This window comes from Alexandromys fortis, unplaced genomic scaffold (assembly GCF_014885135.2).
Source record: "Alexandromys fortis isolate MF-2015 unplaced genomic scaffold, M_Fortis_MF-2015_v1.1 scaffold_40, whole genome shotgun sequence".
In the NCBI taxonomy this organism is placed as follows: domain Eukaryota; kingdom Metazoa; phylum Chordata; class Mammalia; order Rodentia; family Cricetidae; genus Alexandromys; species Alexandromys fortis.
The window spans coordinates 9323575-9344651 of NW_026067966.1; the positions used below are offsets into that span (position 1 = coordinate 9323575).

A 21077-nucleotide genomic window follows, 5' to 3' on the forward strand; every position below is an offset into this window, starting at 1 on the left:
GTTTAAAAGCGCCTGGCCACCATGAGGACGCTGATCCGGAGAGAGGTGGCCTGGTGGAGGCCCTGGAAGCGGGAGTTCAGAAAGCAGACCCTTTCGGGGAAAGAGAGTCGGAGACAGGCCGGCAGCCGCAGGGAACTGCAGAAGGACTTAGGACCACGTTTCCCGCCCGCGTTCTCTAGGCGGCCTGATTAGCATTGACCACGCCCTCGTCACTTCCCGGCCCGCTATTGGCTGACGCTCTTCCACCGCCCGCTCCGGGCGGGGCCGCGGGGCGCTCACGGAGAGGCCGGGGCGACCGGGGAGGTGGGCGGGGCCGCACGAAGCGCTCGGTGGGGCGCCCGGCTCCGGGCCGGGCGGGAGGGGGCGGTCCGGGGGCGGGGCCTCCTGGCGGGCATTAGAGGCAGGTGACCCGGGCGGGGCGGGAGAGGGCAGTCAGCCTGCGGCCGGCCGCGACTCCTCCGCGCCGCTGCCGTCGCGCACCGCTCGGAGGGAGCTCGCTGGAGGTGGGCGAAAGTGTGCGAGAGCGCGGGGGAGGAGCCGAGCGGGGTGCGTCCCGTGAGCGCCGCCGCCGCCCCCCCGGAGTCTGCTGGAGCGCGGAGCCCCCTGCAGGGGAGGCAGCGAGCGGCTGGCGGGACGCGGCGGAGGGCGCGGACCATGCAGTCCCGGCCCGGCCAGTGCCGGCTGCTCGCTGTGCAGTGAGGTGGCGGGGTCCCCTCCGGCCTCCGCACCCCTCGTCCTTCAAGCCCAAGTGCTGCCCGGCGCCCTTACCCTTCGTCTGGGCCCCGGGACACCGGTGGAAGGCACGGCCTGTCCTTGCCCTGCTCTGCTCGAATCATGCCGGGGGCCCCGAAAGAAGAGAAGGCAACTGACCGGCCCGCGCCAACCGTGGTCGAGGGGCTCCCTGCTCTCTGAAACGTCCCCCACCTGCTGCCATGTGTCGCCGCCACAGGTACCTAGCTTGTCGTTAAACTTTTCCAGCTCTGGCCGGATTCGGAGTCGCGGGACGGAGGAGCCCGGCTGGCTGCAGACGTCTGCCGCCCAGCAGGATTCTCGGAGGTGAGAGCCCGCGTCTTCCCCCTAATCCCAGTTCTCCCGGTTCCTCTGCCCCTTTCTCCAGGACTGTGCTCTCTGGCCCCAGGCACAGCCTGCAGGGTCGGGCCAGGAAAGGGAGGCAGGCGCGGGGAGTGGAGTTGGGGGAGTCTTAAGTTTGATTCCAGGAGGTGGAGGGGTGAAAAGGAGTTAATCTAGAGTTTGGAGACCGGGTACGAAGACCGAGTGGTTGGTGCTCCTCTAAGAGGGAGTGGTTGCGATTTTTCTTACCCTACCCTTTCTTTTAAGAGTTGTGTCCTTGGAATCGGAGCCTTACTAGTCTCTCCAGCCCTCTCTGGCGCGGAGCGCTGCCGGCGGAGGCAGCGCCTTCCCGAAGCAGATTATCTTTGCACGGATTTCTTTAAGAGAAAAAGAAACCAACAGGTTGCCAGCCCGGGCGTCACACTCAAGATCCCGGAGAGGGAAGCCCCGGCCGCGGATTCGTCGGTCAGCGCCGACCCTCACGGGCACCGGGAGGCAAGGGGAAGAAGGGGGCGATGGCCAGGTCCGACCCGTCCGCGTCGCCTTCGCTGCTCCTGCTGCTGCTAGCGCAGCTTGTGGGCCGGGCAGCGGCCGCCTCCAAGGCCCCGGTGTGCCAGGAAATCACGGTGCCCATGTGCCGCGGCATCGGCTACAACCTGACGCACATGCCCAACCAGTTCAACCACGACACGCAGGACGAGGCAGGCCTGGAGGTGCACCAATTCTGGCCGCTGGTGGAGATCCACTGCTCGCCGGACCTGCGCTTCTTCCTGTGCTCCATGTACACACCCATCTGCTTGCCCGACTACCACAAGCCGCTGCCACCGTGCCGCTCCGTGTGCGAGCGTGCCAAGGCCGGCTGCTCGCCACTCATGCGCCAGTACGGCTTCGCCTGGCCGGAGCGCATGAGTTGCGACCGTCTCCCAGTGCTGGGCGGCGACGCCGAGGTTCTGTGCATGGATTATAACCGAAGCGAAGCCACCACCACGTCCCCTAAGTCCTTCCCGGCCAAACCTACCCTCCCAGGCCCACCAGGAGCGCCATCTTCCGGGGGTGAGTGCCCCTCGGGAGGACCATCTGTATGCACTTGCCGTGAGCCCTTCGTGCCCATCCTGAAGGAGTCACACCCTCTTTACAACAAGGTGCGTACCGGCCAGGTGCCCAACTGTGCGGTGCCCTGCTACCAGCCGTCCTTCAGCCCCGATGAGCGCACGTTCGCCACCTTCTGGATTGGCCTGTGGTCTGTGCTGTGCTTTATCTCCACGTCCACCACCGTTGCCACCTTCCTCATCGACATGGAACGATTCCGCTACCCTGAGCGCCCCATCATCTTCTTATCTGCGTGCTACCTGTGTGTGTCGCTGGGATTCCTGGTGCGCCTGGTCGTGGGCCATGCTAGCGTCGCCTGCAGCCGCGAGCACAGTCACATCCACTATGAGACTACTGGCCCTGCACTGTGCACGGTCGTCTTCCTCCTAGTCTACTTCTTTGGCATGGCCAGCTCCATCTGGTGGGTCATCCTGTCGCTCACCTGGTTCTTGGCAGCTGGCATGAAGTGGGGCAACGAAGCCATCGCAGGCTATGCCCAGTATTTCCATCTTGCTGCCTGGCTCATCCCCAGTGTCAAGTCCATTACAGCGTTGGCACTAAGCTCCGTGGACGGGGACCCGGTGGCCGGCATCTGCTATGTGGGCAACCAAAACCTAAACTCGCTGCGTGGCTTCGTTTTGGGCCCACTGGTGCTCTACCTGCTGGTGGGCACGCTCTTCCTTCTGGCGGGCTTCGTGTCTCTCTTCCGCATCCGGAGTGTCATCAAGCAAGGTGGCACTAAGACAGACAAGCTGGAGAAGCTCATGATCCGCATTGGCATCTTCACTTTGCTCTACACGGTGCCAGCCAGCATTGTGGTGGCCTGCTACCTGTATGAGCAGCACTACCGGGAAAGCTGGGAGGCTGCCCTCACCTGCACGTGTCCAGGATCCGACTCTAGCCAGCCGCGCGCCAAACCCGAGTACTGGGTGCTCATGCTCAAATACTTTATGTGCCTGGTGGTGGGCATCACGTCGGGAGTCTGGATCTGGTCCGGCAAGACCCTGGAGTCTTGGCGGCGTTTCACCAGCCGCTGCTGCTGCAGCTCAGGGCGGGGCCACAAGAGAGGTGGCGCTATGGCCGCAGGGGACTATGCTGAGGCCAGCGCAGCGCTCACCGGCAGGACCGGGCCGCCCGGCCCCGCCGCTGCCGCATACCACAAGCAAGTGTCCCTGTCGCACGTCTAGGAGGCCTGTAGGCCCAGGGACAGTGCCGGAGTTGAAGGAGGGGCTTGTTTTGCTTGGTAACTTTGTGAAGGTCACTTCCGTTTACCTTCTTGGTGCTGGTACCCCCTTCCTGAGGGGCTTGGAGAGGGAAAGGGATCGGTTTCAAGAGAGTACCTGTCTCCAGTCTTCTACCAGGGGGCTCAGCTCACGTGCGGTGTATTCTAGTTTGTATTTCTTACTGCCTTCTTTAGAAGAACCCAGTTTTTAATTTATATGTATTTTAATTTTTAACTTTGTTGCATTTTGGCAACAAAAATACCTTTGCTTTGGGGACTTCACAGTCCTCAAGCGGGCATTGTAATGAGGTTACCCTTGGTTCAGGTTTCTTTGGACTGTGTGGTCTAAATTAGGAAAATATATTTCCTATCCGTGTGTCTTTTTTATGTGAATAGTGAAGGCTGCTGTGACTGGGAAGGTGTGGAGTGCCTTTTTTTTTTTTTTTTTTTTTTAAAGCCTAGTTTTCCTTACACTGCTTAGAATGTCCAGGACACTTAGCGACCAGAGGCCATCTGCTGTCCTCCCTGGGAATGGATCCTAATGTGCTAAGGACGATCCCCAAGTGACGAGGGAGCTGGAGATTTTGTGATCCTCCTTAACCTTGCCCAGCAAGCCTTGGGCTCTTTTCAACCTGGCTGCAGTCCTTCTCATTCCTGATAGAGCCGGTGTCCTATAGAGCTGGATGTGAATTCTGAACTTTGAGCCGGAGAGGGAGTGGGTGCTTCGTAAGAAGCTCCAGGGATCCCTTATTAGTATTTTTAAAGAAAAGAAACTTGTGCTACACATTTTTGTAAAAGTAAACCCACTCCCTTCTTCTGGAGGTACTTAGGAATCCTTGCTAAAGGGGACTCTCTTTTAGATTAAAGGACAAAAAACGGATATGCTCCCAGTAATTAAAGTAAATTCCCATTGCTTCTTATCTGCTCCTCCCACCCCACCTCCTTTATCATGTTAAACAGTCTTTCTTGCTTTTCTTATTCCTCCTCCTGGAGTGCGGTGATTAGAAGCCACGCCCACCCTCCAATGAAGTGCTGCAGTTTGGGAGCGAGGCTCGTTACCTGGGAACAAACATTGGCTTGGAGGAAGGAAAACAAGTGTCCCTGAACTCGGGGCTAGTTTAAAGCCAGAAAGCCCCAAAGCAGCAGCACTGTCCTCTGGTAGCCTCCGGAAAGCAAACAAGACCCATAACTTACGCTCTGTAGAATGGGGCAGTGTAATACCTACTGCCCGAGGGACCCCCGCCCCCCGCCCCGCTCTCTTTGCCTCCTTCTCTGAAAGCCCGTCTAGTGACGATCCCCCCCCCCCACACACACACACAGAGTTTCTCTGCTATTAGAAAAGTCTGTTTGCTTTCCTAATCTGTTTAACCATTCATTCACCAAGAGTGTGAGGCCATTACTGGGGGAAAAGTGCGTGCACCAGCCAGCAAGTGCCGGTGACCAAGACAGAGTGGGAACTAAACTTAGGGAGAGAAAATGGCCAAGCAATTAAAACGTCACAAAGCTTTCCTAGCAAAACAGCTGGAGTCTAGGCATCCCGGTTTTCATTTGCAGCGGCTGGGGGTGGGGTGGGGGATTTAAGCCTGAGTCAGCTTTACCTCCCAGGTACTGAGCGGAGAAATGCAACATTCCCACTGGGAATTTAAATGCCTAAGACTAAATCTTTAGGTTGCTCTGAAGCCGTTCACGTTTGTAAACTGCAGTACCCTTACTCACTGATTTGAATCAAAATGAAAACTTTACTGGCTTCCACAAAATCTCTACCCCTAGCTGTAGAACTCTGGGATTGTCTTACTCTGTTTATTCAGAAACCTCTTCCGGGAAGCTCAATAGGCTCCCTGTCTTCTCCTGTTTTTCAAATGAGGCCCTTCTTATCTACCACCTTAACCTCTTGGCTTGTTTAGCGTCTTCCCGGAGTCAGCTGTGTCTAGTTTGGGTTGTTTCCTCTTCACAAAGAAAATTGTGGAGGAATCTAGAAAAGACATCAGTGTATCTAAAAGTTGTGGGATGAAGTGGATGAAATGATTTAATTTGTTTAAAAATGTTTTTTTTTTTAATCTTAGCAACATGCTAAAGTAGAAAAAAAGAACAATTAATTCCCTTTGGAAATAAGAAAGCTGGAACAGACGCGATGCCAAGGCGGTGGCCTGTGGAGGTTTGGAAGCCTCAGAAGTCTCCTTTGTTTCTTCTCCTCTTTGCTCCTCTTTCTTCTCCCCTACCCTAAGGAGACAAAGAGAGCCCACCTGCTTCCCTTACCGACACCAGCCCCGGAATGGCCGCCCCCCCCCCTTTCCACCACACATGTTTCTCTCCTTCGCATTTCTGTCATGCTAACAGTGAATGAAATGACACAGAGAGCTGTGGGCTAGTTCAGCAACTGCTCTGCCAGTTTCTGCTGCTGGGGAGGACTTAGTGCTGCTCTGGCCACCTTGCCCACCTCTGTTAGCGCTGCACAGGTTAGAGGGTGAGGATTTAGGTAGCTGAAGACATGGGGCCTTAGTGACTCCAGTGGCCAAATGTTAGGAAGGTTTGGTTTTTATTTTTTTATTATTATTTAATTTTATATTATTTCCCTCCTCACATTTTGAAGTTGTCTAAATTGGATGAAAATCATTTTTCTTGGTGCCTTATTGGCTTATTCTTGCAACCCTTTGTCATGTTCTCATGTGACCATTGCCAGTGACCGGGGCCTGCGTGCATGCCTTGTGTGTAACTGTGCACGTGTACAAGCTTAAATAATGTGCCGATGGCACTTGTTCCAAGTTGGTATTCATTAGGCTGTTCCCTCCTGGGCCAGGGCAGCACTAATCTTGACACCGGCTGCCAGGAGAACAGGTCCTGGATCGTACACAGAACCGTAATAACAGCGGCCGTGCCCTGCCCGGGGAGTGTAGAATGGGAACCCCAGAGCTCGGAAGCACAGTTGTCCGCGTTAATGAACTGCTGCCCCGCGAAGAAAGCTCCTTTCACTTTTGTGCTCTACAGAAGGGCCAAGGGGGGTAGGGAGGACAAAGCTTTGAAAGAGTGCTTTCCAGCACCGGACGTGGCAGACAGGACCCAGCACATCACAAACCTAGGCAGGTGTGAGGGCCGGTGGCTAAGAATTGCCTGCTGCCTCTCTTGTGTTCTTTCTTGTCTCCGAAGTCCAATCAAGTGATCCCGGGAAAGAAACAGCCTGGGCTGGGGAGCACGGCTCAGAAAGAAAAACTCTCCGGACATGAAAGAAGGGCGGGCAGGTTGTAACTAACCCGATTCAAACTCTCAGAAGCTTTTGCTAGCTTGATGACAATTGCAGGATTTTTTTTTTCCCATCCAGGATAATGTCTGTCTGTGGCACATCATTTTAAGACAACATTAATTTACATTGTTACAAACTATGTATAGTATGTATGTTTTGTGGGTGTGTATATACGTAATATATATTATATACATATATATATATATATGAGAGAGAGATTTAGTGACTTTTGATACGGGTTGGTGCAGGTGAATTTATTACTGAGCCAAATGAGGCACATACCGCGTCAGTAGCTGGAGAACAGGACATGCAGTGCTGTGTGTGGTTCGCATACATGGAAAGTGCCTACCCCATGCAGTAAGAATCATTGCTATCGCGCCAAATCCAGCACTCACAAATCAGAGCCAGCAATATCTTATTTGTAGACAATCAGCTTGAACCTATAGATTATGACTGGCAATGGCTATAATTCTGAATCCATAACATTAGCAAAAGGAGACACAGAGTATCTTGAGAAGGGGTTTGCTTTGTGCCTGGAAGTCGGTGCAACAGCAATTGTGTGTGGTTGTGTTAGTCTCAAGATTAACTTGTTGACCTGATTATTTTGGAAATTTTTTGTATTATATTTGTGGGAAGGTAAAATAATGGTTTTCAGATTTTTATCAAATATGGAGATTAGTTATTTATGAAAAACAAAGAAATGTCTATTTTTGTTTCTTTGTTCCCAATTCATGTAGATAACTTTTTAAAATGCATTAAAGCAATGGTGAAGAAAACGCAATAATGCTGTCGCGTCTTTTTCTCCTATTTATCAAGAAATGCATAGAATCTGAGATGCAGATTCTAGCCTGATCACCAGATGTCTCAGATTTCTTTAGAGTATAAGCAACTGAATTTTCATCGTATTTCAATCACAAGAGGAACACATTTTCCTGACCTGTGCTTCCTGGATTTTTCCCGCCTGTACTGTGGTTTGCTTCATTATCCATCTGATGAAGGGAGCTCCATGGGAGAGCAGAGACGTCATTTGACTGTGTTCTGTTTTATAGTCATGTGTTCATTGTCCTATTTGATAAGCCGCATGCTCTGTGTGTCTGGTTGAGGGGCAGGTGTCGAAATCAAATCAGGAGCTGAGAGGACCAAAATTTATTGAGAATGATACCCAGTTCTCTTCCATGTCCCCAGATAATGTGACTGGGCATCAGAATACTTATTACTGGACTAGCTTCTGCATGTGGGTTCCTGCCTTGGGAAATTCAACTAAGTCCCTAAGGTAACACTACCTCATGGTGTTCTCAGGCATTGTGGGAAAATGTGAGGGAAAGATGGGTACTTAAGGCTTTAAACGTAAGGGGCAGAAACAATAATGTCTGTTAGAGGGAGACTGGTTGTATGGGTATACTGAGGCTGACCGTTGGTTCGGATCCCAGCTCCACCTCTCATAGTCCCTGTATTTCAGAGTTCTCATTTCTGAAGAGAGAATAGTTACATTTGGAGGTTAAATGAGGTGAAGCTAGGAGTCTGCAGCTCTTCCCAGGAAGAGAGGCCAGCTTTCTCAGGGTCTGCATAATAATCAATGGGGGCTCTTCCTGGGAAATGCATCCCAGTCTCAGCCCCAGGACTGGAGATTTAGTTAGCCCTGGGACTTTCGCTGGGTTTTGTTTTTTATAAAGATATTTAAATTTGGGAGTAGTTTTATGTAAATCCAAGATTACTCATTTAAAAAATTGCATGTATAATTAGGAGTCCTTGTTTGTTCCTTACCCTCACTTCTAATGCTAATCCTCTGTTTTTTTTTGTTTGTTTGTTTTGAGACAGAGTCTCTCTATGTAGTGATAGCTATCCTGAAACCACATAGACCATACATAGGCTGGCCTAAACTCAGAGATCCACCTGCCTCTGGGATTGCTGGGATCAAGCATGTGTTAATGTCTCAACCATGGTACGTGTTACAACTAGAAAGTCTTACTCCATCAGATTTCATACTAATGTCCTGGGACCCAGAGTTCAAGACACCGTAGTATTACATTTAGAGAAGGCTCACTGTTCGTGGGTTTTCATCTGACGAGAGCTGGTCTGGTGACCCGACGGAGAGACAGTGGGTATTTAAATACAGTAAATCAAGTCATGGAACTGCCGAGCAGTGTTGAGTTGGAAGCGACCGCTCTGGGAGTGTGGGTGGGCTGGTGCAGGTGAGCTAAGTAGCCGGTTATCCTGTAATCCACAGAAAGTCTGCATTTCCTTGAACCTGTCGCCAATGGAGGGCTTTTATGGTAGCCAGTGTGAGGCGTGCCATATTGGGCATTGGCCAGAAAGGTTGCAGGTGACAAAGCTGTGGTGTCTACCGCAGCAGGCCCTCAGGGGCTTGAGCCAGGTAAGTGGGGGGAGAAGGGGCATAAAGAAGCTCAGTCCGTGGAGGGATTAGTTCTACTAGAGAACAACCATTTGAACTTCAGGTGCTCTCTAGACTTGAAGGGTGAGGAAAGGGAGCAGCAGGGTTTTTTAAGGCAGGTTTATCTGGGTATCCTTTGAGGGCCTCAGAAATACATTAATTGGTGTCTTGCTGAGGCTAAGTTCTGGGAATACAAATGAATTTCCTTGGGCACACTGAAACTGCAGTTTTTACAGCAGTTGTAAGGCTACGTGTTTTAAAAATATTTTATTAAAGACTTTCCAGACTTTTCCCTTTTAAAAGAATGTTAACTTTCTACTGGAGTCAGGATCCCTCATCTATATACATCCCTTCCTGCACCCCGAAGAGCTCAAAGCACAAGGTGGGATTGCTAACATTTATCTCACACCAAGTGATGTTCTCTTTCTGGAAGACCCACTTCAAACGGCTGAGTGAAAAGAGCCCAAGAAACCAAGGTTGCTCTCAAGTACGAGGGGAAACTGCCCCATCCTATCCTTCCTGGCATTTGCTGGCACAGTGTCAGGCCACCAGACAGGTTACGTGGCTGGCAGACTGAGGTAATCTTATGCTAGACTTGTTGGCCCATACAGGCATTTTGCATAGAAACTACCACTTTACCTTGGGATAGTTCTCTGCTGAGGGCTTTCTTTCCAAACAGTACTATCTTAAGAATGCAGCTCTGGGTGAAGGACCAGGCAGGCAAACCTGAGTTGTGAAAGGTTTGAGTTACCCTGCAAAGCTTAGCTTATGAAAGCAGTCTAACCTGATACCTGTGTTGTATACTGATGATGTCTTTGAACCAGGGAATACTGTATTTAGGGATATAAGAAACTAAACCAAGCTGAGCTGTCATAAAACCAAAGTTCTGTGTTGTTAAATTTAAAGAAAAAAAAAACAGGAAATATGAAAGGGTGGGCTGGGTTAGAATCTGATGCAGTCAAAGAAATCTAATCCTAAACACAGAGGGAATTACTAAGCAACCACTTTTCAGCCTGCAGGAATGGTAGTTTTACTGGGATCAAACATGCACTTCAGATCTTTCTTTTCTGTATAATCCAATTATCATACACTAGTTAAAACTCTGAGGTCAGTGCGGTTCACGCCTTTTATCTCAGCACTCTGGAGGCAGAGGCAGAGGCAGGAGGATCTCTGAGTTCAAAGCCAGCCTCATCTACAGAGCAAGTGCCAGGCCAGTGAGGCCTGTATAGTGAGACCTTGTCTCAAAAATATATACAAATCCAGACAGACAACCATCACCACCAGTCTTCTAAGACAAATGCGGAATGGACGATCCAGGCAGACGTTAGAATACAGAGCCCTGAGAAGATGCTAGTTAGCACCCTACTGGTGATTTGGTTTTCATGCCTTGTCTGTCAGGAGACCCTACCCACTTTCAGTGACATTTACATTCTCAGAATGACTCAAGTTCTAGTATCAAGGTCAAAGAGGGAGAAGCAATTCCCAGTGATATTCATGGTACCTACTTACTGCAATTCCCAGTGATACTCATGGTACCTACTTACTGCAGACACAATCCCTTTCTCAGATCATCGTTACATCTCAACACCCATGCAACAGCAGCATGTCAGATCTATTGAGAGCTGTAGTTACAGCCATTAGGTACCTGATACAGATGTTGGGACTCGAACTCAGGTACTCTGCAAGAGCAATACAGGCTCTCACCCACTGAGCCATCTCTCTGGCTGCAAGATACAAATTCTTATGTGTGTTTTTGGTTTTTTCCCTATCTTGGGTTTCTCTGTGTAACCAGGCTGGCCTCAAACTCAGAGGTCCATGGCCTACCTCTGCATCCTGGGTGCTGGGATTAAAGGTTTATGTATGACAGATTTTCCCTTCCTAAAATTGTCAGTTCAGTTATCCTATGTCAAGAACCAAGGGGCCCATCACTGAAAGATCTGACTTCAAGTACTGAGAAGTATATGTGCAGCACATGCAGGATTTAATACCAACTGTTTATGTCAGGACCCTCGCCAGTGAGCAGAGGTAGGGCTGTTCAACATTTCCAGACCTGCCAAGGGTGAGATCCCTGTTCAAAACAAAAACAATACCCTTAGGTTGATTGGGTTTATTCCCACATGGGATGCAGACTTGAAACATCATGCAGCAAATTTTAAGCAACCTCAAACCTCAATCCAAATTCCCATACTTGTTTTATTCCCTGTGGAACATGTTCTAATTCGACACTATTCTAGCTACTTCTTTCTCTTTGGTGTATACCTATAATCACATCTACTGGGATCCTTCCTGACTCGCCAGTGCTGCACGATGTCACTAAGGACCATGGCTAGACAGACTCCTGGTATAATATCTTCAGGCAGAAAACAGTCTAAGCAGACAACCACTAGTCCTGAACTAGACCATGAATCAAGTTGGAAACTATGTAAGTTTTCAGACCAAGGTAAAAAACACACGTTCTAGAGATATATAATGCCCTGTGGACAGAGAAGTGGTACAAACAACACTAGCCATATTTTAATTAAAATAGAATTTATTAGCTTCTCTTTTAATATAAACATGAGAAAGAAAAACCACATTAAGTTGTAGCATTCTTTTCAAAATAAAACTGCAATCAATACTTGAATCTCTACGCTCTGAACTCCATAAACAATGTTTTTTGAGGTGGTAGATTGTAATATTTCATACATCTTTCCTTAACATTTATGTCTGTCCTTTCCAAACGAAGAACCCAGCAGCACTGAAGCGCCGCGGCCACAAGAGGAAGTATTTTGGCCCACAGAATGCTCGCAGGTAAGATTCCCAAGGTTACACACGAGAATAGAATGCGTGGGGTTGAAAACACAAATATTTTGTTATGTCAAACTTAGGCGCTGCTGTCATAGTTTTCCTAACCATTTCCTCCCCACCTTTTAAAGCCTTGCTCAGGGCTCCTGGGTGAAGTTTAGAGGATGCTGCACCCAGGCAGGCAAACGTGCAGGATAGAGGTGTCTTTTTAAATTCCTCATTTTATCTGCTGTTTGAGGATCTGATTTTTTTTTTCATGTATTATATGTGAGTTAACAGTGTTCTTCATAACCTCCCTTAACTGAATGTAAAGACACTTAGGTGATCAGAGCAGTTAGAACTACCTGAGGGGAGTACTTCCATGGAAATACACAGGAACCCCCAAATCTCAATGCAGGTTTAAACTTCGATAGTTGTAGAGTTATAAACACTACAAAATAATGAAACATTATTTAAAAGTTTTACTTTACCTTTTTTTTTTCAACTTAATCCCCCAAATTTGGAATATCAAGCCTTTATTTTTATTTTATTTTTTTTGGTTCATAGTTTGCAATTGCCAAGAGAAACAATAATTAAAGGCTTAATTATTTCAAATTGGTAAAATTAAAACTTTCAAATGATGTTTTTGTGAAAGCTTGTGGTTTTTCTATGTCTGCTGCAGTGTCCCAAGAGCCCAGGCACAGAACACTTAGTGTAAAAAAAGCATCACTAATTTTGGGGACACCTTGTCTTTTAGATATTTGCTCATGATCACTGGACCACTATGTTGTTTGGCATTGTGAAAATATCTTTTAATACACTTGTTAACATGAGGAAAACCATTGGATAATGAGAAGCACCATTAATAGTTTACAGGAAATGCAGCGTGGACCCAACAGAAGCAGTCAACAACTGATACCTTCTCTTCATGGCTCCAAACATAACAAGAAGCTAGTGAGCAGAGCTGGCAAGGAATATGAATGGTGACTGTTACCCAGGTAACTGAAACTGACTGCCAATAATGCCTAGCAGCTTTGATGACACAGCAGGAGAACTTTTAATACCCAATGATGCTACATTCTGCTCCTAGGTGGCTTCATGAGTGTTAAGTATCCCATGCTTGGGGCTGAGAAGTGTAGCTCAGTGGTCAAGTGTTCACCAAGCACATGCTAAGTCCTCAGTTTGATTCCCAGCACCACAAATGGGAAGAAGTCTCATGTTTTAATGGTAACACTGAATCAGCATATGCAGCAGTTGGACGGGGGTAGGGAGCAAGAAAAACAAGAAAAACCAAAGTTATATGGTTAGTGTCTTTAAAGTCTAAAAATCTGAGCCAGGCATGGGAATCCCAGCATTTGGGAGGTAGAGGCAGGAAGATTAGGAGTTCAAAGCCAGCCTCAATCATATATTGAGTTTGAGGCCAGCCCAGGCTACATAAGACCCTGTCTCAAACGAAAGTCTAAAAGTTGAAACAATTTAAAAACCTCACATACTTCACAGCCATCGGCCTACATGGTAAGCAATATCTGTGTGTGGTCAGAGCTTTTGCTTTGGAGTGGTTTTTGTAACTGTTTACATTACAAAGGACAGAGAGTGGTTGCTTTGACAAGGTCCCATTCTTTCCTATGGAGTCAGCATTCACTGTCCAGACTTTGAGTTCTTTCCATTGGCTGGAGTCCCCCTGCCGGTCTCTGGCCAGGAGAGGGGCTCTTTCTACAGTCTTTGTCAATGAGGAGCCTGGTGCTCTCACTCCTCAGGGCTCTCTTAGGAGAGGATGGCGTTAGAGCGCCGGATACCAATGAAATTATCAGCGCTTAAAGATCTTCTCACCGCGGCTCTACACAAGTCCTTGTATTTGTCTTCACACAATCTTGAAATGGCCTAGGAAAGGCGATCACACAGAACACAGAGATTTAAAAAAGGAATAGAACCTTAAGAAAAATAAAGCAAAAAAAGGAACACAAACTAGCTCCATAGAGTGAATGGAGACTTAACTGGTATACTCAGTTTAGATTCTAACAGATGCGGCCCTGGGCTCTTTGAGGACAAAGGTCTACAGTGCTCTGCCTTGGGGATGCTACTTTCTGTTAGTTTCCTAATCTTTCCAGGGTCATGAAAACTGGGTTCCTTGGGCTCTGAATGAAAAGCGCTGGCTGAGCATGCATGAGAACTGGAGTTTGGATACCTTGGCACGTGGGAATTACATGCCTATAATTCCCATGCTCCTAACTAGTAAAAGGAGGAAGCCAGAGCCTCAGCAAGCCATCTAGCAAACTGGTAAGCTTCCAGGTTCAACGAGACAGATGCCCTGTTTCAAGATGGAAGTGGAGAGTGACTGAGGAAGACCTATCTATGGCAGCCTCTGGCCCCCACACACATCCAAGCTGAGTTTTCAAAGATGTAGACAGGCTTATTACATCAATATCATGTTACTTATATTTGAACTCGGAAGCACCCTCGAGAAGTCTCTGAGCCATCTCCCTAGCCCTTGTTACCACTTTTATGAAAACACTATATCCAGTATGAGAAATACACCTGTATTTTGCATCCTAAACATAGGCCTCTTGTTTTAATCGCTAATGTTGTCTAATACACTCATATTCTACTGACAAATTGTAACCAAGTGAAATGCAGCAGAGTTGTGATTTGTAGGTAGGAATAATTAAGAATATAATTTCAAAAAGCTATCCACATATGATTATGTGGGAATGCAGAGCTTCAAAAGGGAAACAATTATAACTACAAGACTGAATTGTGATCACAGGAGGCAAGATCTACCTCTCTATATAATGTAGATACTTGTGGAAACCATAAAAAGCCCAGGAAATATGATGCCAAAGAGATAATAACATCTTCAATGTGTTAATTTAGAAGCTTCCCGCTGTCCTCACAGGTGCTGGGTGGGTGGCCCCAGCCTTACCTCTAGGTTCTGTGCTCTTTCTTTGCTGAGAGGAGCAAACAGAAAATTCAGGTTGTTGTCATCTGCTAAGGAGCGAAGGTCAAAGTAGTATTTGGCATAAACACTGGCAGGAACGTTAATATTGAACTGGAGTAGCTCCAAGAAATGCCTTTCCATCTCATTCCTGGAGGAGGAGGAACACAGCAAAACTCACACAGGACAATTTTAGTCAACTGGGCTATCTTCAAAATTATCATTCAGAGCTTCTAGAATAGGTCTAAATTTTGTTTGGAACACATGAAGGCTACCCAGCTGGCTTAACAGAATAATGCTTAACCAAGGTAGAACTCTCCGTGGTCCTTTCGGCATCCCGGCACTCTGAGTTTGGGAGGGGAAAGGTTACAGCCCTCCTCTCATGCACTTGTGCTGCTGCCTGGCAGGCTCATTCTTCAGAGTTCCATTAGTGCAGCTGGACGACCCGTATTCCACGCTCACTCACACGGCCCGCTATAGTGAGCAGATGAAAGGAATGATGTATGCTGTTTATTAGCTCTGAAGAACTTGCAGACATTTTCCCTGGGCTGATAACAGGAAGGGGCTTATTGAAGTAGAGAAGCGCCAACAAAAGGAGTGGGCACATCACCACGGCAACAAATGGATCCATCGAGAGCCACGCTATTATCTCTGAGGGGGAAAAACTCTTGAGGCAACAAGGATTCATCTCAAATAAATAAATAAATAAATAAGCCGCACTGGATGGGAAAGGAAATCCCTTCCCCCGCCCCGGCACATGGGGCTATCTATGTCAAAGGGCACAATGCAAGTTTTTGCTCACCTTGATATTACGGTAAGGTGACCAACTGTCACTACGACAGTCACGATACTCATTTTAAACTCTGGACAGCAGAGAGATCAAAGACAGACGACTTGGCCACACTAAGCCCACTTCAGTACACTATGTCTGTTAGAACACTGTACTAACAAACCTGTTCCTGTGCTGGGAATAAAACCCTAGCCAGGACAGTGTGCACAGAGGGGTGAGCTCAATACGGGGGGACGTGTGGGACCGCACTGACCTTGCTGAAGGTTTAAAAAACACAAAATGAGAGTAAACTTCACCAGTCATAACCCTGAAGAAACTATAGACAAATTATAAATACTTAAGCAAACCCAACAGGGGCTTGTCTTAGTACAGATTTTTTTCTTGGTTCTAAATTCTTTTCACTGTCTCATTCTATACAGAAAGTAGGTAAAAATAAGGTTTTCTCATTTGTTAAAATTAAAGCTAAACAGTCTACTTCCAAAATTAATTTCCTGTTCACATGGCAATAAGCCTATAGAAATGTAAATCAGATAATGTTTTGATAATCAGGTAATCAAGACTTAATTTGCTCAGGAACAAACGTACTTCACTCTCCTTTGATACTTTCCTCACTAATACATCTTAACTGTGGGGAAATACAGTCCTTCATGGGATTAGCATGTCTATTAATAGAGGCTTCATCACTGAAGAAAAGCATTATGCCAACAGAATATGCACCTTCTGGGTTTCTGTTGTTGTTTTTCTCTTACATGGCTGAATACAAACCTTTTACCGGCACAGCACATTTTCTGAGCAGCAGCTGCCTAGTTAACTTGTTTTTTTAAAACAGAAATATATCCTAATAAGACACATACGTGGTGGAAAGTTTTGAGGAAAATCTGATAGATACTGATTTTTAGCTTTTAATTTACACTAAAAAAAATAAAGGCACTACAAATAGCCAGCAGCAAGAGGAGACAAATGCGTATCAGCCTCATTGTCTTGCTCTTTGGCTCTCAACCTAAACAAAAGGTGACTGTTAGCAAGGAGCTCCTGGTGCTTCTCTGCTCACAGAGTGCAGTGCTGCGTTCACTACTGGGGAAAGCCAAATGTTTGGCCGCATCTTTTCTGGTCTTACAACTACAGCTAGAGCCCCTGGCAGCGGAGTTTAGGTCTTAGATGTTTTCAGCTGCCATTCGTAGTACATATTACATATTTTGCTTCTTCCCAAGACCAGTTTGTAGACGACTGACACAGTGACTTGGTGACTTCCAAAAGTACGTCCCTCTGTTTCAGATTTGGTAAGATACCTACCAGTGCCACAACGGACGTGGCCATTTTCACCAGCTGCTGCCAACAGTGGTCCCTTAGTGACTTGAGTTATAAACAGTCTGGTAATTCTGAGTGACGGTCCTAACTACAGGAATAGGTAACTTCTATTACTCTCTGTATATCCTGATCTTCCTGTGGTGGTCAATATAATCAAGGAGTTTCTGCATCACTATGCTATTTCTTAAGTACTCCCCACAGAGACATTCTCACTGTCAGAGCTGCAGGAAACCGCTCTGGCTCTCCTCTTGCTTGCAGACTGCACAGCCTTCCCTTCACTGCATGAGTACTGGACTGAAGCCCATGGTGCACTCCAGCACCAGGCTAGTGGCCATCACTAAGGCCATGCTCTCAGCAATTCTGGGCCTGCAGAGGGCTGCTCTGACTGGACAGGGGCTGAGGGTGCTCATTTTCTGGGGAAGGCCCTGAGCTGCTTCTAGGACTGCCTGCCTGAGGAATCCTGGAGCTTCCGAGCCAGTCAAGACCAGTTTCTAAAAACAAACACTCCACATGGAGAGGAGGCAGGAGCAGCTCCAGAAACTTTTACTTTTGTACCTCATAATTTCGGTTACAGATGCTCAGATTTAAAAAAAAAAAAAAAAAAAGTTAGTGTAGGTCTAGCAGAAGTGACTACACAAGGAAACTCAGGCTACAGCTGCAGCCTTGCACAAGTCCAGAGGCTCTAAGACACGAACGCTTACAGATACATTTCAAAAGCTAGGCAAGGCCCCCTTAAAATGGGAGAGAATAGTGGATTTTAAAAAGCAAAAGTGTTACGTTGTCCTTGCAAAGGTCACCAAAGTCACAAGAAAAATACCTCTCAGTTTATCAAACACATTATAAATACTACATCAGTTAAAGAAAATACGGACTGTTACACAGCTGCACTGAAAGAATAATTTTATGTCTGTTTCCACTGACTGTTTAAAACAACCTTTAAAAACATTCTTTAAGTTTTATGTAAAACTTTATGGGAGCAAATTAAGAGTACTAGAAAACGGTTAGGAAGTTCAGCGAAACCTTACGAACTCACATGTCCTCAACGGTGATGTCCTTGAGGATCTGGCAGTAGTCCACATTCCATACAGCCTGGTCATCCCACACCTTAGAGGCAAGAAGAATGGCTCCCAAAACAATTCTTTTCCAGTTAGTGGGACAAATGTCGATCTCAGCGTAAGTTAAGAGTCTCTCCAAGTAAACCTGCAAAAGTAGAGCACTGGTCTTCAGTTCAGAGCTGCGTTTATGAGTGACAGGCCTCCTCTGTGTTTTACTAGGCAGTGCTGCAGAGACCTCAGCAGGTGGTCAGACTTCTCTGCTGCCTACCCTGTCCCTTAGGAACAGGCGTCCTGAAGAGAGCTATAATCTTCATGCCTGCAGAGCAGCCAGCAGGCCAGTGCAGACTCGGGCTGTTCAGTAACCCAAGTCTCTCCCATGGAATTGTACATGGTTTCACAGCTGCCAGTCTTCAGTCCATAGTAACCCTGTGTGGAAGGGGGACAAGAGAGCCTCCCAGTGGCTACTGGGCAGACAGCACCACAGGCACAGTGCCTTTATGAGGAATCACCTGCACCCAAGGGCGGTCTTTTACACCTCAGTTCTCCCTCTCCATTATCACTGCCAAGAAGCCATTTTCTCTCTTATGTAATTTGTGGTACGGAGCTGCCAGTTTATCCTCGGAACTCTTAAAGTGGCCAGCAGTTTGTGAGCCATTCTCATGAGTGTTCCTAAACCTATCTAAGGCCTTTGCTATAACCAACTGGGTGAAGTTACTTGAGTTTAGTGAAGACTGTGGAGGAAGCTACGAGTTGTTACTTCAAAATTCTCTCTGAAAGGCATCAGTTGTTCCTTGGTATCCAAGGGAGATTGTTTTTAGGCTCAAAAATGCTTAAGACCCATACATACACACACATACATACATACATACATATGTACGTGTGAGTGCGTGTATATATATGGCGTGTGTGTGTGTGTGTATGGCAGTGTTTGCATATAACCCTTCCTTGCTTTGTGAGGCAGGGTATCACTAAGTAGCTCAGACTGGCTCTGAACTTGTGATCCTTCTGCTTCAGTCTCCCAAGTGCAACGAATACATACATGAGCCACCCTGCTCAGCCCATATTTGCTTTAAAAATCACTTTAGATTAGTGACAATGGTAAAAACACTGTACATATGTAAATGCTAATGCCAATCTGTTTGGAGAATGACAAAGATTTGTATCCTACAGTTGGGAGAGACCAGGTGCTGAGCTCTGATGTGGAAGGCACCCCATAAAGGTATGTAAGCGCTTTATATCAAGATGAAAAGGGAAACAAATGTATTTTTAAGAGTCAGTCACTGTCTTAAGGTCATTAGACTAATGGCTCAGATTTTGGAAGGTTGCCCACCAAACACTGCATGTTCTCAGTGACATTACCTTCCCATCCACACTCAGCACTGCCAAGTACCCACGGAATGAGTCTCTCTCAGAGACAGTCAAGGAGCACTGGAGCACTGCACAGCTTGGCTGCCGTTTCCCAACAGGTATGTTAGGTGCCATCACACAGCTGAACACTTGCCCTCCCGTGTCTTTTCCCCCAACTAAAGCCAGCTCTTCTATGTGAAGGCTTGACTCCATCCCACTGTGAACAACACCTGCCCCCAAATGGCTTTCTTTTTTGAAGTCTTTCCCCCTGCCAGAGATCTAGTTCAACATACATGTTTAGATTGCTCTGATGCCACTCACCACACTCCCAAGAGCGGCTTCTCAAGCTCCCCAGATCATGAGGATCTGGGGATCACCTCCAGCCCACTACTTAGTGCACACACTTGGGTGTGCCTCTGGCTGTTATCACTATTCTAAAGTAGCTCCAGCCATGTTCATCACTCCTTCACTTACAAACAAATATGTTTTTACTCCAACTCTCCAATGTCTAGTTGAAGAAGCCCAAACTATGTGACCCTATCCAATCTGCAAGCAGTACGTGTTCTTGCTATCGTCAATGGAAACCTGATAACTTCCTATCCTGGGCCATTTTCCAATGCTTGCCTGTATGCATCCTAACACTCGGTTGGCCTCTATTCTGGCCTCCAATTACAGTCTACCCCTCCAAAAACAGGAAGGCCCCCTAAATTAAGATCATTTCCCCCCTGCTCAAGACTTACCAAAAGTTACTAGTCAACCTGGAACCGTTTCCCTGTGGAATTGTTCCTGGCATCTCCTCTCCCGATTCCCTTAGTCCGCACGCCCACCACATGGCCACCCTGCTCTCCTTGAGCACATAGGATGCTCTCGCATCAGTTCTGGCGGTGCTCCCAGCCTGCCTTCCTCTTGGCAGTTAGGCCACTGTTCAAATGCCACTTCTCTGAGGAGGTCTTTCACTCCTATCTAAACAGAAAGCTCTCTGGTCACCTAGCCTTCACCACACTCAATTTTCATGGCATACAACAACAATCTGAGACTGCAAAAACACCTGTGATCTTCTTCATTAGAATATGCACTGTTTTTATTTTTTGTTTTTTGAGACAGGGTTTCTCTGTGTAGCTTTGGAGCCTCTTGGCACTCATAGAGATCCACCTGCCTCTGCTTCTCAAGTGCTGGGAATTAAAGGTGTGCACCACCACCGCCTGCCTAGAATATACACTCTTAGGGCAAGACTTTTGTCCCTTCTGCTCTCTACTCTGCCCCGTGCTACAATGGTGCACACTTCTGCCTCACAGCATCTGCCATTGTGGGAACATAATTATCTTGACTTCTATTATTCATTCCCGGATTTCTTCCTGGTGTGCTTGGCCTCCTCCTATACAGAATCATCTTCTAAATATTGATGGTAGATCTGTGAGGGCTGTCCATTTTACTGTAAACATTCTCTGCACTTCAACAAATATTTTAAAGTCTTTACCCCTGACTCAAATTCATTCTGCAGTCCTGTATATTTAAAATTTACAAGGACCCACCCTCCCCTCCCACCAGTCTCCACCCTGCATTCCCTACCTCCACGGCAGAAGTGTCCACTGGGCCTCTACTCAGGCACACATTAGAGTCAATTGGATGCTAAAGCAGTAGGACCAACCTAAGGACTCTTTCCTCAGGCCCACACATTTGACTTTTCACTATGAATTTACTGCTGGGGCAGTAGAATTCCAACCACTTGAACAGCACCCGTTATTCAAAATGATCTCTAGGCCTTCTGGATGGGTGACACAAAGGTCAGGCCACAGCTGCAGCTCAGCAAGGTCACAAAGTCTCTCTAAGAACTGGTGCTACACACCTGGGAACTTCATAGGCAGACACA

The 21077-nt window shown here is 47.3% G+C and overlaps 2 protein-coding genes across 3 annotated transcripts in view; one reads left to right on the forward strand and one right to left on the reverse strand.

Annotated features, from left to right (window-relative positions):
- Positions 1 to 908: 908 nt before the first annotated feature.
- Positions 909 to 9402, forward strand: Fzd5 (frizzled class receptor 5). Its single transcript, XM_050154180.1, has 2 exons — positions 909 to 1056; positions 1339 to 9402. The coding sequence occupies exon 2, from the start codon at positions 1587 to 1589 to the stop codon at positions 3345 to 3347; it is 1761 nt and encodes a 586-aa protein (XP_050010137.1). The 5' UTR covers positions 909 to 1056; positions 1339 to 1586; the 3' UTR covers positions 3348 to 9402.
- A 2932-nt stretch (positions 9403 to 12334) lies between these two features.
- The window catches only part of Ccnyl1 (cyclin Y like 1), a 33628-nt gene continuing 24885 nt past the window's right edge, over positions 12335 to 21077 (reverse strand). For both annotated transcript variants that reach the window (XM_050154183.1, XM_050154181.1), the window contains 3 exons: positions 17839 to 18005; positions 14696 to 14858; positions 12335 to 13656 (listed from right to left, as the gene is read on the reverse strand). In XM_050154183.1, coding sequence (XP_050010140.1) covers positions 13540 to 13656; positions 14696 to 14858; positions 17839 to 18005 — 447 coding nt within the window. In that variant the 3' untranslated portion in view covers positions 12335 to 13539. The remainder of the gene's footprint in view (positions 13657 to 14695; positions 14859 to 17838; positions 18006 to 21077) is intronic.